General features: G+C 45.1%; 1 protein-coding gene across 1 annotated transcript; it reads left to right on the plus strand.

Moving 5' to 3' along the window:
- Positions 1–97: 97 nt before the first annotated feature.
- LOC132765803 (zinc finger protein 25-like) lies at positions 98–13,758 on the plus strand. The gene is made up of 5 exons (XM_067465307.1): positions 98–283; positions 2,018–2,623; positions 4,611–4,693; positions 8,564–8,684; positions 10,983–13,758. Exons 2-5 carry the CDS (start codon positions 2,041–2,043, stop codon positions 12,050–12,052), a joined length of 1,857 nt encoding a protein of 618 aa, XP_067321408.1. The 5' UTR covers positions 98–283; positions 2,018–2,040; the 3' UTR covers positions 12,053–13,758.
- The last annotated feature ends 3,671 nt before the right edge of the window (positions 13,759–17,429 follow it).

Raw genomic sequence — 17,429 nt, forward strand, 5'->3', positions numbered from 1 at the left:
CCTCGAACATGGCCATACAGCCTGAAAAACCTATAACAACACAGTATTCTGGCCATGAATGCTTTTGACAAGGCTCTCTGCTTCATTCAAGACAATGCTGCCCTCCCTGGCAGAGCCCAGGCAGTGTTGCATTGGAGGCTGGGCCCAAAAGGGTTAAGTTCCCTGGGAAAGGGGGCGGGGAAAGGGGGGTGCCCTCCTCCCCAGAAAGGGGCCTGGAAGAGATGCTGTGCCAGCAAAGGAAGAGGGGAAGCTGGCTCTGCTCCTTCTCTTTCTGGGTAACAAGGTGAGTCTTCCTCCCTCGCTCCCTATTTGGGGAGCTTTAAATAGTTTTGATGGAAGAGTGGGGAGCATTAGGCAGCCTTGAGCATGCAGGTGATGGCTTGCAAAGAAAGGCCAGGTGCCTCTAAAGAGAGAGGGAAGGCAAAGGCCCACCACCTGTGTCTCTCTCTTTGCTGTGCCCAGAACTGGACTCAGGGTTAGTCCAGGTTATTTCCGACCAATGCAAAAGAGAGTGCGACTAGGACTTCACTCAGTCTCGATACTACAACCCCTATTGATGCAGCCTAGAACCCCATTGGCTTTTTAAGCTGCCCCATCACACCGTTCACCAGTGGTTCGCAACCTCCCTAATGCCACAACCCTTTGATCCAGTTCCTCATGTTGTGGTGACCCCCAACCATACAATTATTTTGTTGCTACTTCAGAACTGTATTTTTGCTACTGTTAAGAATTTTCATGTAAATATATTCAATATGCAGGATGTATTTTCATTCACTTTAACCAGGGTCCACTTTGACTAGAGCCCACTTGACCAGGGACTACTTTAACCAGGCCCACTTTGACTAAGGGACCACTTGACCAGAGCCCACTTTGATCAGGGACCACATTAACCAGGGCCTGCTTTGACTAAGGGACCACTCGACCGGGAACCACTTTGACCAGGGACTACTTTGATTGGGGCCCACTTTGACCAGGCCAACTTTGACCAGGGCCCACTATGACCAAGGACCACTTTTAGTAGGGGTCACTTGACCAGGGACCACTTTGACCAGGGCCCACTTTGACTAGGTTCCACTTTAACCAGGCCCACTTTGACCAGGGACCACTTTAACCAGGGGCCACTTTTACTAGGGGCCACTTGACCAGAGACCACTTGACCAGGGTCCACTTTGATCAGGCCTCACTTTCACTAGGGCCCACTTGACCAAAGACCACTTGACCAGGGGCCACTTTGATCAGGCCCCACTTTGACTAAGGGACCATTTGACCAGGGACCACTTTGACCAGGGCCCACTTTGATCAGGGCCCACTTTGACCGAGGACCACTTTAACCAGGGCCCACTTTAACTAGGCCCGCTTTGACTAGGGACCACTTGACCGGAGACCACTTGACCGGAGACCACTTGACTGGAGACCACTTGACCAGGGCCCACTTTAACTAGGGCCCACTTTAACAAGGACCCACTTGACCAGAGACCACTTGACCAGGGCCCACTTTAACCAGGGCCCACTTTAACTAGGGCCCACTGGACCGGAGACCACTTGACTAGGGCCCATTTTCACTAGGAACCACTTGACCAAAGACCACTTCACCAGGGCCCAACTTGACCAGGGCCCACTTTGACCGGGGACCACTTTGAATGAGGCTCACTTTGACCGGGGACCACTTGACCTGGGTCCACTTTCACTAGGGCCCTCTTGAGTGAAGACCACTTGACCAGGGCCCACTTTGACCAGGGACCACTTTGAACAAGGCCCACTTTGAACAAGGCCCAGTTTGACCAGGGACCACTTAGACCAGGGTCCACACTCCAATATTAGTACCAAAAGAGACAGGATTGGTCAGCTCTGCGGAAAGGAGCATAAATAAAATTAAAAAGTAAATAAATAAATAATGAGAAAGTAGGTTCACAGACCAGATTTTCATTCTCGTGACCCATTGTTGGCCCGCGGTCCACAGGTTGAGATCCACTGTTGTAGAGTAACCTTGACTTAAACTCCCTGTTGTGTTGTCTAGCCTTTGCTTCATGATATAATAGTATGGAGAAGGGAAGAGGTTCTTCAACCAGGATGGAAACTGTTTTGGAGCCAGGAGGGAAGGTAGAGGAGCCAAACCAGACCAGCCCTGAAGAAGGAAGAGAGCCCAATGAAACGTGGGGCAGGAGAAGAGTTGGATTCTGTGGGAGAACAGGGGAGGATGTCCTGAATAAGAAGTCATCCAGTTCAGACACTCAGTTCCAGTGCTTCCAGCAGTTCTCCTTCCAAGAAGCCAAGGGGCCCCGAGAGGTTTGCAGCCACCTCCACTTTCTCTGTTGCCAGTGGCTGAAACCTGAGGAACATACAAAGGCGGAGATGCTGGACCTGGTGATCCTGGAGCAGTTCCTGGCCATCCTTCCTCCAGAGATGGAGCGCTGGGTGAGGGAATGTGGGGCAGAGACCAGTTCCCAGGCCGTGGCCTTGGCTGAAGGCTTCCTCCTGAGTCGGGACCAAGAGGAGAAGGCGCTGCAGGAAGAGCGGCAGGAGAGAGAGGTCCTTCAAGCCCAGGAGGCCCCATTGGATACCAGCAAGACATTCTCTTCTGGGTGGACCACACTGGAGGAGGACAGAGGTGCTGCTCCACTAGGTAAGATGTCGTCTTTTGCTTGGTCTCAAGGGCCCTCAAAATATATGATGATCTATCAGATCCCTAATAATACTTGCCTTGAATAGTATTTAGGCCAGGATGTATTAATCCAAGGTGTTATTATATGGAACTGGGTGCATCCCATGAGAGTTGATGCCACATTAGACTTTCTTTCTCTTTTGTTCAGAATCTCCCATTGTGTTGTTTTAATTGTAAACCATTTTGGGACCTAAAATGTATTTGGAAAAACAAAAGAAGAAATTTTTGCGTAGAAGCGGATTTTAGTCAGGTCCAATTGCAAAAGACACACAAGCAAGAGGGAAAAGGAACAAAAAAAACCTTTACTGTTATCAGCAGAGATAATCATAGAATCAAAGAATCATAGAATAGAATCATAGAATCAAAGAGTTGGAAGAGACCTCATGGGCCATCCAGTCCAACCCCATTCGGCCAAGAAGCAGGAATATTGCATTCAAATCACCCCTGACAGATGGCCATCCAGCCTCTGCTTAAAAGCTTCCAAAGAAGGAGCCTCCACTACACTCCGGGGCAGAGAGTTCCACTGCTGAACGGCTCTCACAGGAAGTTCTTCCTCATGTTCAGATGGAATCTCCTTTCTTGGAGTTTGAAGCCATTGCGTCCTAGTCTCCAGGGAAGCAGAAAACAAGCTTGCTCCCTGGCTTCCTCTCACATATTTCTACATGGCTATCATATCTCCTCTCAGCCTTCTCTTCTTCAGGCTAAACATGCCCAGCTCCTTAAGCCGCTCCTCATAGGGCTTGTTCTCCAGACCCTTGATCATTTTAGTAGCCCTCCTCTAGACACATTCCAGCTTGTCAATATCTCTCTTCAATTGTGGTGCCCAGAATTGGACACAATATTCCAGGTGTGGTCTAACCAAAGCAGAATAGAACATGGGGAGCATGACTTCCCCAGATCTAGACAGTATGTTCCTATTGATGTGGCGGCTTTTTTTGCCGCCACATCACATTGTTGGCTCATGTTTAACTTGTTGTCCACAAGGACTCCAAGATCTTTTTCACACGTACTGTTCTCAAGCCAGGCATTGTCCCCCATTCTGTATCTTTGCATTTCGTTTTTTCTGCCAAAGTGGAGTATCTTACATTTGTCCCTGTTGAACTTCAAATAAACTGCAGTGTTGCATACAAAATCAAACAGTGCAACAAACTTACATAGTCCTTTTAAGTAACAGAATAAGGCTTTTTTATTTTCATTCAAATGAGAGGGCAAAACATAAACCTTGAGTAAACAGCTATTTTATTTATTTACTGCATTTATATTCCGTCCTTCTCACCCCGCAGGGGACTCAGGGCGGATTACAGTGTACACATATATGGCAAACATTCAATGCCAATTTTGACATACAACATATACAGACATACACAGAGGCTATTTCACTTTTTCTGGCCGCCAGGGGAGCTGTCGCTTTCATCCATCTGCGACACTGATGAAGTACTTCCGCATTCCCCCCAAATGCTTTTTTGCTGGAGTGCTTTGCTGGAGTCTGTTTTATGGCCTCATAAATTAGTTAATTTAGCCTCCCCACACTTTAAGGTGGTACCTAATTTTCCTACTCGACAGATGCAACTGTCTTTCGGGTTGCAAAGGTCGACAACAGGCTACACAATTGGTTGGAAACCCACTCCAACCCAGGCTGGCTTCGAACTCATGACCTTTTGGTTAGAGTGATCTATTCCACCACAGCAAAGGGTATTGCTGTTAGAGCCTAGCAGCATTACAGCATCTCCTTCAGAGCAGCATATTGCTTCTCCAAACTGTATTCCAAAATCCATACAGTTATACCCCACCGGGTGTAGTTCAAACATGCTGACTGACCTACATTACCAGCTGCACATAATAATTAACATCATAAGGGTTTTCTTTAACACACACACTTGATCCTGCTACAACTTACCGTAACAGAAATTAAGTTTACCTTTCTGTTTTTCCCTTTGGGACTTTACAGGAGATGAGCCAAGGATGCTGGGACAACCTAATATCACATCACCTTCTGATTCAAGAGAAGTGGCTTCTGTCAAACAGGATCAGGTAAAAGAATGGAAGTAGAAATGAACTGGAGATAATTATGGATTTGCCCAAGAGCACTTAATGTGCCTTGAAAGTGTTGGAATTCAACCCTACACTGTCCAAGTCCCAAGTCTTCGGCGAGGAGCAATTAGTTTAGTATAGGCCAGTGTTTCTCAACCTGGGGGTCGGGACCCCTGGGGGGTCATGAGGGGGTATCAGAGGGGTCACCAAAGACCATCAGAAAACACAGTATTTTCTATTGGTCATGGGGGTTCTGTGTAGGAAGTTTAGCCCAATTCTCTCATTGTTGGAGTTCAGAATGCTCTTTGATTGTTTGGTGAACTATAAATCCCAGCAACTACAACTCCCAAATGTCAAGGTCTATTTTCTCTAACCTCTTCCAGTATTCACATTTGGGCATGTTGAGTATTTGTGCCAAGTTTGGTCCAGATCCATCATTGTTTGAGTCCACAGTGCTTTCTGGATAAAGGTGAACTACAATCCCAAAACTCAAGGTCAATGCCTATCAAACCCTTCCAGTATTTATTGTTGGTCATAGGAGTTTTGTGTGCCAAGATTGGTTCAATTCAGTCGTTGGTGGAGTTCAGAATGCTCTTTGATTGTATGTGAACTATGAATCTCAGCAACTACAACTCCCAAATGACAGCATCAATCTCCCCTTCAATCCCACTAGAATTAAAATTTGGGCGTATCAGGCATTTGTGCCGAATTTGGTCCAGTGAATGAAAATACATCCTGCAGATCAGATACTAACGTGACGATTCATAACAGCAGCAAAATTACAGTTGTGAAGTAGGAACAAAATAATGTTATGGTTGGAGGTCACCACAATATGAGAATTGTATTAAGGGGTCACGGCATTAGGGAGGTTGAGAACCACTGGTATAGGCTGATTGAATCCCCTTCCTCTATGTCTCCTGTATGACATTTGGAAGGTATATTTTTCTTCTCTCCTGTCTGTTTCTGCTCTCATTCTGATACTTTTCTACTGCAAGCTTTTTGAATCTGACTTCTGCATTCTTACATTTGAGTATGGAGAGTATGTGCTGTGTGCTTTGAGATCTCTCTCTGCTTGTGTGTCAGGAGAGATGTTGTGATTGAGATATTCTCTCTCTTGAAATCGTAGAAGAGATGGGTGTTAGAGTAGTTTACATCCAGTTCTTGATTATTAAAACATGAAATTATTTCTTGTCTATATAAATAAAAATGTAATGTTTAATGTATTGTCGAAGGCTTTCATGGCCGGAATCACTGGGTTGTTGTAGGTTTTTCCGGGCTATATGGCCATGGTCTAGAGGCATTCTCTCCTGACGTTTCGCCTGCATCTATGGCAAGCATCCTCAGAGGTAGTGAGGTCTGTTGGAAGTCAGAAAATGGGTTTATATATCTGTGGAATGACCAGGGTGAGACAAAGAACTCTTGTCTGCTGGAGCTAGGTGTGAAAGTTTCAACTGACCACCTTGATTAGCATTTAATGGTAACTGCAGGCTCCAGCAGACAATAGTCCTTTGTCCCACCCTGGTCTTTGCTCACCCCTCTGGCACCCCCTCACGACCCCCCAAGGGGTTCTGACCCCCAGGTTGAGAAACGCTGTCCTAGATGGTTCATAGGAGGAGATACGTTCGGACAGGTAAGCTGGGCTGGAATCGTTTAGGGCTTTATAGGCTAAAGCAAGCACTTTGAATTGTGCTCGGTAGCAAATTGGCAGCATATGCACACACAAATTGGCCACATATATACACACAAAACACATATACACAGACTGGGCCACAGCAATGCGTGGCAGGGGACGGCTAGTTGTAAATAAATCTTTTTGTGATTTTCTTAGATTGTACTCGGCGTGTTATCCTCCTAAGCTCTGAATTCTTTACAACTACATCACACGGCACTTCATGCTCTGCTTGCTAAAGCGCTGATGCTCAACTCTTGTATCCTAATTGTTTTTGGGTGCTCTACTGTATAATTTAGGGAAGTTTTCCCTAACAGAAAGTTCCTTTTATTGATCTGTTTTCTGCTTCTGCCCAAGTTTCTTTTTAAGTGATCTCAGTATACTGTTCTTTAATTTATTTATTTTTATTATTTCGGGTATTTCTACCCCGCCCTTCTCAACCTCCGAAGGGGGACTCAGGGCGGCTTCCAACCGACATACGTTGATGCCTACAATTCACACAGTAATATACATAGTAACAATAAATTATAACAGTTAAAACATTAATACAATAAAAAATACAATAAAATGCCAGCCTGGTGGCCATCATTTTGCCAAGTCCGTAATTAATAAATTCATTCCGCTTTTGCCGTTTCCAAAGCTTTAGTTGTCATTGTCCATTGTCAGTTACCCAAAGGCCTGGCCCCATATCCATGTTTTTAATTTCCTTCTGAAAGACAGGAGGGTGACGATGATCTAATTTCCCCGGGGAGTGAATTCCACAGGTGGGGGGCCACCACCGAGAAGGCCCTGTCCCTCGTCCCCGCCAATCTCACTTATGATAGAGGTGGGGCCGAGAGCAGGGCTTCCCCAGAAGATCTTAAACTCCGAGGTGGGACGTAGAAGGAGATACGTTCGGACAGGTACGCTGGGCCAGAGCCGTATAGGGTTTTATAGGTCAAAACCAGCACTTTGAATTGTGCTTGGAACTGAATCGGCAGCCAGTGGAGCTGACATAACAGAGGGGTGGTATGCTCTCTTTATGATGCACCAGTGAGAAGTCTAGCTGCTGCCCACTGGACTAGTTGAAGTTTCCGAACAGTCTTCAAAGGCAACCCCACGTAGAGCGCATTGCAGTAATCTGTTCGGGATGTAACAAGAGCATGGACCACCGTGGCCAGATCAGACTTCCCAAGGATTTCATCTTCCATTAGGGCACACATGGTGCTTTTCACTTTGAACTGAATCCCGAGTTCTGAACACTCCCACTCAGTGGCTGGTGGAATGGCAGTTAAAGATGGAGGGAAAGTCTCTAAACAGTTGGTGGAGAGTACCTGGTTGGTAGTCTGGCCCCCACAGGGGCCAGTGGAATGGCAGTTAAAGATAGAAGGAGGGTCTCTAAACACCTGCTGGAGAGTATCTGGTTGGTAGGCTGGCTCGCTCCAGAGGAGGGCGACTAACATGATCAAGGATCTAGAGAACAAGCCCTATGAGGAATGGCTTAAAGAGCTGGGCATGTTTAGCATGAAGAGGAGAAGGTTGAGAAGATAGCCATATATAAATATGTGAGGAGAAGTAATAGGAAGGAGGGAGCTGCCCTGGAAACTAGGATGTGGAGCAGTGGCTTCAAACTACAGGAAAGAAAGGAGATTCCACCTGAACATGAGGAAGAACTTCCTGACTGCAAGAGCTGTTCAGCAGTGGAACCATCTGCCGCAGAGTGTGGTGGGGGCTCCTTCTTTGGAGGCTTTTAAGCAGAGGCTGGATGGCCATCTGTTGAGGGTGCTTTGAATGCAATTTTCCTACTCCTTGGCAGAATGGGGTTGGAGTAGGTGGCCCATGAGGTCTCTTCCAACTCTAGGATTCTATAGAATCATGGAATCAAAGAGTGGGAAGAGACCTCATGGGCCATCCACTACAACCCCCTGCCAAGAAGCAGGAATATTGCATTCAAATCACCCCTGACAGATGGCCATCCAGCCTCTGTTTAAAAGCTTCCAAAGAAGGAGCCTCCATCACGCCCCGGGGCAGAGAGTTCCACTACTGAACAGCTCTCACAGTCAGGAAGTTCTTCCTCATGTTCAGGTGGAATCTCCTATGATTGTATGATTCTTTAAACATGTGTTGTTCTAACCTCCAATCAATTAGCTTAGATATACATTGATTCTACTTGATAGTAGGTAAGCATTATTGATCTGTGTATCCTAATCCTCCTCTTTCAGGTGACTTTTGAGGATGTGTCTGTACATTTCAGTGAGGAAGAGTGGGTCCTGCTGGATCCGGACCAACAGGCCCTGCACCGGGATGTCATGGGAGAGAATTATAAGGCGTTGGCTTCTTTCGGTAAGGATCCCTCTGCCTCTTTGTCAGTATTTATTATTTATTTACAGTGTTCATATTCCACCCTTCTCACCCCAAAGGGGACTCAGGGCGGATCACAGAACACATATACAGAAAACATTTAATGCCATTTATACAATGAGAAAACAGACAACATAGATAGAGGTATACATAGGCTTTGCCATCTTTTGGCATCTTGGAGGCTGTGCTCAGTTCTAGCCACAGGGGGTGCTGTCGCTCCGTCTTGTCTTGTTCGTAAACTTCCTCCTTTTTGATAGAATTGCTTTCATTAATACCTTCCTGCTTTTAGCACGTATGGTGTAATGAAAATGACACATATTTCACGTTTGATCAGTCCACACACTGTCTTGCCAGAGAAAGAAAATATGCCATGCAGATGATCAATAAAGAACAAGTAGTCTACTCTTCGTAATACAGAACAACATACATACAATCATTTGATCAGTTGCATTGACTCGCATAATGTGAGTCAATGTGTCCAGAGGAGGGCAACTAAAATGATCAAGGGCCTGGAGAGAAACGCTATGAGGAGTGGCTTAAAGAGCTGGGCATGTTTAGCCTGCAGAAGAGAAGACTGAGAGGAGACATGATAGCCATGTATAAATATGTGAGGGGAAGTCATAGGGAGGAGAGAGCAAGCCTGTTTTCTGCTTCCCTGGAGACTAGGACACAATGGAGCAATGGCTTCAAACTACAAGAGAGGAGATTCCACCTGAACATAAGGAAGAACTTCCTAACTGTGAGAGCTGTTCAGCAGTGGAACTCTCTTCCCGAAGTGTGCTGAAGGCTCCTTTAAACAGAGACTGGGTGGCCATCTGTTGGGGGTGCTTTGAATGCGATTGTCCTGCTTCTTGGCAGGGGGTTGGACTGGATGGCCCACGAGGTCTCTTCCAACTCTATGATTCTATGATTCTATGTACTTTTAGAGAGATTTAAAATGGTATTTTGGTGTCCATGAGTTAACACTCCTTCCATGCAAGAACTCAACTCTAAACTGCCTCTTCGTCTCTCTGTAAGCACCTGTGTGGATCTGTAGCTTTCTGGTGAAGAAGTTACCTCACAAACAAAGTTTGCTTTAATTCAAAAGCATGTATTAGGGAATGCAACAAAGTTCCAACTGACAGTTTATTTTCCTCACACCTCACCCCGGCCCCTCCCCTGTATTGCTCTGGTTTCCATGGCAATCCTCTCCCAGATTTTAAATATACACAGGATAGGTCTCGGGAATGCCCTAATTTCCTGGCTTCACACAAAACCAGGAAATAAGGTCATGACAGCAGCTGCACAGCTCAAGCCTAAAAATGTAACTGTAACCAAAACTTCCAGGCTCAGCTAGATCCAGGGCCTGGCCCAACCAACCGGCTTTGTGCCTTGCATTTAGAATAATAGAATCATATAATAGATTAATCGAATCATAGAGTTGGAAGAGACCTCATGGGCCATCCAGTCCAACCCCCTGCCAAGAAGTAGAAAAATTGCATTCAAAGCATGCCCGACAGATGCCCATCCAGCCTCTGCTTTAAAAGCCTCCAAAGAAAAAGCCTCCATCACATTCCAGGGCAAAGAGTTCCACTGCTGAACAGCTCTCAGCAAATTTCAGAAAATTCTTCCTAATCTTCAGGTGGAATCTCCTTTCTTGTAGTTTGAAGCCGTTGTTCCGCGTCCTAGTCTCCAGAGCAGCCGAAAACAAGCTTGCTCCCTCCTCCCTGTGGCTTCCTCTCACAGATTTATACATGGCTATCATCGTGTCTCCTCTCAGTCTTCTCTTCTTCAGACTAAACATGCCCAGCTCTTTAAGCCGCTCCTCATAGGACTTGTTCTCCAGACCCTTGATCATTTTAGTCACCTTTCTCTGGACACATTTCAGCTTGTCAATATCTCTCTTCAATTGTGGAGCCCAGAATTTATTATTTATTTATTTGCTTTATTTCTATACCGCATTTTTCAGCCCTTAACAAGCGACTCAATGCGGAATATTGGATACAATATTCCAGGTGTGGTCTAACCATTCCAGTTAACACACACTAACCGATTTCTTTACATGCCCCAATAGTGCGGTACCTATTTATGTATTCACATTGCTAGGTGGGCTGGGAGCTGGGCTAAAGGACAGGAGCTCACCCTGATCCAGGCTTTGAACTGTCAACCTTTTGGTTGGCAAGATTTACTGCAGCTGGTGATTCACCTCCTGTGCTAACACCAGGCAATTTAAAAATTGCCACACTTCTCTTTTCTCATGCCTTCTTACTCTTACTCTTTTTGTGTCTCTCTTCTTTTGAGGTGATGATGGGCAAGAGAGTCCAAGTCAACCTAAATGCTCCCAATTGGAAGAAAGTTCCGGATGTAGAATACCCCTTGATAACGATGAAAAATCCCATATGATGGACAAGCCGCATAAATGCCTGGAGTGTGGAAGATGCTTCCGTCTAAAAGCCCACCTCAACAGACACCAAAAAACCCACACGGGAGAGAAGCCATATAAATGCCTGGAGTGTGGAAAAGACTTTGCTGAAAAGAGAAATCTCGTTCTGCACGAAATGAATCACAGAGGAGAGAGACCCTATCAATGCCTGGAGTGCGGGAAGAGTTTTAGCTGCATATCACGTCTCAAAGGACACCACAACAGCCATACTGAGAAATTATACACATGCCTGGAGTGTGGGAAATGTTTCCGTCAAAAAGCAGACCTCGACAAACACCAAAAGAACCACACGGGAGAGAAGCCGTATAAATGCCAGGAGTGTGGGAAAGGCTTTGCTGAAAAGAAATACCTCAATGAGCATGAGCTGAATCACAGAGGAGACAAACCCTATAAATGCCTGGAGTGTGGGAAGAGCTTCAGCTACGTCTCGCGCCTCAAAACACACCAGAACAGCCATACAGAAGAGAAACTGTACACATGCCTGGAGTGTGGGAAATGCTTCTGTATAAAATCAAACCTCAATAAACACCAAAAAATCCACACAGGACAGAAGCCTTATAAATGCTTTGAGTGTGGGAAATACTTTGTTGAAAAGAGAAATCTCACTGTGCATGAAATGAATCACAGAGGAGAGAGACCCTATCAATGCCCGGAGTGCGGGAAGAGTTTCAGCTGCATATCGCGTCTCAAAGGACACCAGAATAGCCACACGGAAGAGAAATCATACACATGCCTGGAGTGTGGGAAATGCTTCCGTCAAAAATCACACCTCAAACGACACCTAAAAACTCACACGGCACCAGAATATTCACACAATGAAGAAAACAGCTGGACAGAAAGCAGCTCTAGCCTTTGTATTGATTCCGTCCCGTTGTTGCACTCCGGGCCAGAAAAGCCCTCTGACTTTAAACACAAGACAGTTGAATAGAAACGCAAGCAGTTTATTGAAGATAGTTTAAAAGCAGTAGCAGTAAAAAAAAAAAAACACTCCATAAAATTAGGTAAATCCAATTAGGTAGTGTGAAGGAGTGTGGTTAAACTTACTGCCACCTAATCTGTGAGGGAAGCCGGGCAACGATCAATATCAGCTTAGGAGCTATTTTATAAAGGGACTATTAATTACAGAAGGCTTTATTCATTTGATAGCGTAGCGTTTACTGTCCCTGGCTGACTTTACTTCTTATGCAGGCTGTTTGCCTTGAGAGAAACTGTATCAGGCAAGGCTTGAGGAAAACAGTAACAAGTTTATTTTAACAGGACTACAACATGTTTAACTGTTTCTTCACAAGAGGCACAAATCTTGATTGGTTACATTAGTAAGGTTTCATGAGTAATCTCAGGCACAGACTTCAAGAGGTTTCTATAAGCAGATGTAACTCTTCTGGACAACGGTCCTAATAAAACAAATAAGCTAAAGGCTTATTAACAGAATTGGCTCCCAGCCAAACCTTGATTCTTAACTCAGAATCAATAACCCCCTGTAGTTTTATCACTACTGGGTCCTTTTCTGTAACCCCTTTGGTCACCAATTAATTCCCTGAATCTCCACCCAGAGATTCAGTCTTCCCTATAGCACACGGGCTACAGACACATTCCCTGAATCTCCACCCAGAGACTCAGTCTTCCCAGTAGCTCACCGGCTTACTGACTGACTTTCTCAAAACAGCTGCCCCGTGAAGAGGCAGTTGGCTCCGTCCCTGTTGCTATGGCAACTCAGCTAACGCCAAGCCACCATCTCCAACAAAATATATTCCTTCATACTTACCATCCATAAACTACTGTTTAAATTACACATAAACATGAGAATAAAAGTTACACATCATCACAGGTAGAAAGATAAGCAGGAACAAATAGTCCAGGAAATTATTTATTTATCGTGTCAGGATATTGCATTTTTAACAAACAAACAAAACACAAACTTTGCAAGCTTGGTAGTTGATTAAATGTCCTTTGACCAGTATCTGGCCACTTGGAGTGCCTCTGGTGTTACTATAGGAAGGTCCTCCCTTGTGCATGTGGCAGGGCTCAGGGTGCATTGCAGCAGGTGGTCAGTGGTTTGCTCTTCTCCACACTCGCATGTCGTGGATTCCACTTTGTAGCCCCATTTCTTGAGGTTGGCTCTGCATCTCGTGGTGCCCGAGCGCAGTCTGTTCAACACCTTCCAAGTCACCCAGTGCTCTAGTGAAGGGGTGAATAGAGCTTATTGGGTGAAAGAGATGTTGAAAATGCTGAAAATGCAAGCCTAAGACAGAGGTTTGTCCTTTGGCCTACAAAACAGTGAAGGCTGAAAGGAAGATAGGAGATTTGAAAGACAGGATGGCAGAGTCGCCAAGGACATGGGGCAGGATGACATCCAAGAAGGAGTCTGAAGTCATAACATGTATGTTTGCTCTTAGTGTGTAGAAGGTTATCAGCTTTGTAGGCGTCGAAGTGACAAGAAGGTGAAAGAACATGTTTTTGAAAGACTATTCCGGAATGGGACGGATCTGTTTCATGACACAGCAGGAAAAGTGTATAAGAAGGAACTGAGAAATCAAATGGCACAGACAGCTTGTTTTCTGAAAGACACTACATTGTCTGGGCTGATCTGTCCAAGTGTGGCCACACTTGAAATAAAAGGATTTTTGCTTCAAACCTCACAGAGACTGATTATCTTTTTAGAATCACTAATTTGCCAATTAGAAATAGTTCCCTTCACTGTGTGCCCAGGGGGGAGTCTCTCATTTGGTATCAGCCATGATTGAGGTTCTGGGTTTTAGCCTGCCACTTTTGGACTCTCACTTGCTGAGGTGTTCCAACTAGTGTCTCTGTAGATCTTAGAAAACTATTTCTTGATGTGCTGGCTGATATACAAACAGGGGGCTGGAAATGTCACTGCCTTGGTCCTTTCACTATTGGTTGCTACTTCCCGGTGGATGTCAGGTGGTGCAATACCGGCTAAACAGTGTAATTTCTCCGGTGGTGTAGGGCACAGACACCCCATGATAATGTGGCATGTCTCATTAGAATCATAGAATCAAAGAGTTGGAAGAGACCTCATGGGCCATCCAGCCCAACCCCCTGCCAAGAAGCAGGAATGTTGCATTCAAATCACCCCTGACAGATGGCCATCCAGCCTCTGTTTAAAAGCTTCCAAAGAAGGAGCCTCCACCACACTCCGGGGCAGAGAGTTCCACTGCTGAACGGCTCTCACAGTCAGGAAGTTCTTCCTCGTGTTCAGATGGAATCGCCTCTCTTGTAGTTTGAAGCCATTGTTCCATTGCATCCTAGTCTCCAGGGAAGCAGAAAACAAGCTTGCTCCCTCCTCCCTGTGGCTTCCTCTCACATATTTATACATGGCTATCATATCTCCTCTCAGCCTTCTCTTCTTCAGGCTAAACATGCCCAGCTCCTTAAGCTGCTGCTCAGAGGGCTTGTTCTCCAGACCCTTGATCATTTTAGTCGCCCTCATTCTCTGGACACATTCCAGCTTGTCAATATCTCTCTTGAATTGTGGTGCCCAGAATTGGACACAATGTTCCAGATGTGGTCTAACCAAGGCGGAATAGAGCATGGGGAGCATGACTTCCCTAGATCTAGACACTATGCTCCTATTGATGCAGGCCAAAATCCCATTGGCTTTTTTTGCCGCCACATCACATTGTTGGCTCATGTTTAACTTGGTGTCCACGATGACTCCAAGATCATTAAGAGCTGCATCCACTGTTTTAGCGTGGTGAGATGTGTTCCACATTGGGCATGCATACTCAGCAGCAGAGTAGCACAGCGCAAGAAATTAGTCCATCAAAATTAATGAAAACCAAATACAGAAACTTCCAAGGTAACACTCCAAAACTTGAATCATGAATCAAGAAACTCATTAATCTAACCAAGGCAAGACTTCCAACAACCAGAAAAGAGGTCTTGACTAATTTTCCAACGATGCTTCGTCTGAACTAGGGGACAAAAGTGCCAAGTGTACTTGGCACTTTTATCCCCTAATCTGCTAATAGTCCCAAGCAGCAAGGAACGGACTTCGTTGCAGCCTTGACTCTGTTATCAATCTTTCTCTCAGCCTGGCAGAACGCTTGAGAGATTGGGTTGTTTGCCTGAACTGATTAAAAACATGCCTTCTATCTACAGGCTCATTAATTTCTGTAGCTGACTGAGGTGAAGAGCTTTTCTCAGGCTCAAAGTCTCTGGTAGCAATTCAGACCCTCTTCCAGGGACCATACCATCATCCCCACACCCTTCAGGAACATTCTCATCTGAAAAGTCACTTTGAACAGGAACCCCATTGTATTGTCGAAGGCTTTCATGGCCAGAATCACTGGGTTGTTGTAGGTTTTCCGGGCTATATGGCTATGTTCTAGAGGCATTTTCTCCTGACGTTTCGCCTGCATCTGTGGCAAGCATCCTCAGAGGTAGTGAGGTCTGTTGGAAGTAGGAAAATGGGTTTATATATCTTTGGAAAGACCAGGGTGGGACAAAGGACTTTTGTCTGCTGGAGTTAGGTGTGAATGTTTCAACTGACCACCTTGATTAGCATTTAATGGCTTGGAAGTGCCTGGGGGAATCTTTCTTTGAGAGGTGATTTGATGTGCCTGATTGTTTACTCTCTGTTGTTTTGCTGATGTAATTTTTGAGTTTTTTTTAATATTCGTAGCCAGATGGCACTTCCAAGCCATTAAATGCTAATCAAGGTGGTCAGTTGAAACATTCACACCTAGCTCCAGCAGACAAAAGTCCTTTGTCCCACCCTGGTCTTTCCACAGATATATAAACCCATTTTCCTACTTCCAACAGACCTCACTACCTCTGAGGATGCTTGCCATAGGTGCAGGCGAAACGTCAGAAGAAAATATCTCTAGAACATGGCCATATAGCCCGGAAAACCTACAACAACCCAGGAACCCCATTGTCATTCTCTGCATCAATAGAAACATCATTATTAGGTACATGAACCTCGTTGTCATTCCCAACATCCAGAATACCCTGATCATTAGACACAATCACAGGTTGAAGTCCAACACCTGTCTAGTATTACACTTGATTCACAACACCTTGGATCATCTTCTGGCACACTTTGAGGTAGAACGTGGCTGGTTCAGCTTAGTGCAAAGCTACTGTTGAAGATTCGCTACTGATATGATATCCTCACTGGTTTCTGCTTTTTCAGCTGTAAGGTCTTCTGCGTGGCGCAATGGGTTAATAATAATAATAATGATAATAATAATAATACTTTATTTATACCCTGCTACCATCTCCCCAAGGGACTCGGTGCGGCTTACATGAGGCCGAGCCCACAATACAACAATATAAGCAATAACAATAACAATACAATTATTGTATTGTTAAACCCTTGTGCTGCTGAACTGAAGATTGGCAGTTTGAATCCACAGTACAGTACAGTTAGCCCTAGCTCCTGCCAACCTAGCAGTTCAAAAACATGCAAATGTAAGTAGATCAATAGGTACTGCCTTGGCAGGAAAAGCAAAAGGACCCTCCATGCAGTCATGCCTGCCACACGACCAGGAGGTGTCTACAGACAACGCAGGCCCCTCGGCTTGGAAATAGAGATGAGTACCTCCCCAAGAGCCTGAGATGAGCACCGCCTGCAGAACCGGAAATGAAAGGAGAAGCCTTTGCCTTTGTGTTTCATTGTATATCATTGTAACAAGGCATCGTAATTGCTCTGAGTCTCATCAAGGAGAAGGAATGTAAAGTATTATTATTATTATTAATATTATTATTATTATTATTATTTGTGTTTGTTTTAGAAAGGTCATTGAAATTTATTTCTTCTACCCATTTCCAAATTTTGAGAGTCAAATAAAGCTTTCTTGTGACCTCAAGGTGTCGTAGTTTGAACACTGGATTGCAGTTTTGGCAAACAGAGCAGTTCAATCCCACTTGGCCTTGGAAACCTGCTTGAGCAGCTTACATTATGGGTTGTTGCAGGTTTTTCGGGCTATATGGTCATGTTCTAGAAGTATTCTCTCCTGATTCTATGTCATTTTAGAGAGAATCAAAGTGGTCTTTTGGTGTCCATGAGGAAACACTCCTTCCATGCAAGAACTCAACTCTAATCTGCCTCTTTGTCTCTCTATAAGCACCTATCTGGATCTGTAGCTTTCTGGCGAAGAAGTTACCTCACAAACAAAGTTTGCTTTAATTCAAAAGCATGCATTAGGGAATGCAACAAAGTTCCAACTGACAGTTTATTTCCCTCACACCTCACCCCGGCCCGTCTCGGATTCTATGATTCTAGTTGGAGTTTCCAAACAGTCTTCAAAGGCAACTCCACGTAGAACGCGTTGCAGTAA

This window comes from Anolis sagrei, chromosome 2 (genome assembly GCF_037176765.1).
Source record: "Anolis sagrei isolate rAnoSag1 chromosome 2, rAnoSag1.mat, whole genome shotgun sequence".
Taxonomy (NCBI): Eukaryota; Metazoa; Chordata; class Lepidosauria; order Squamata; family Dactyloidae; genus Anolis; species Anolis sagrei.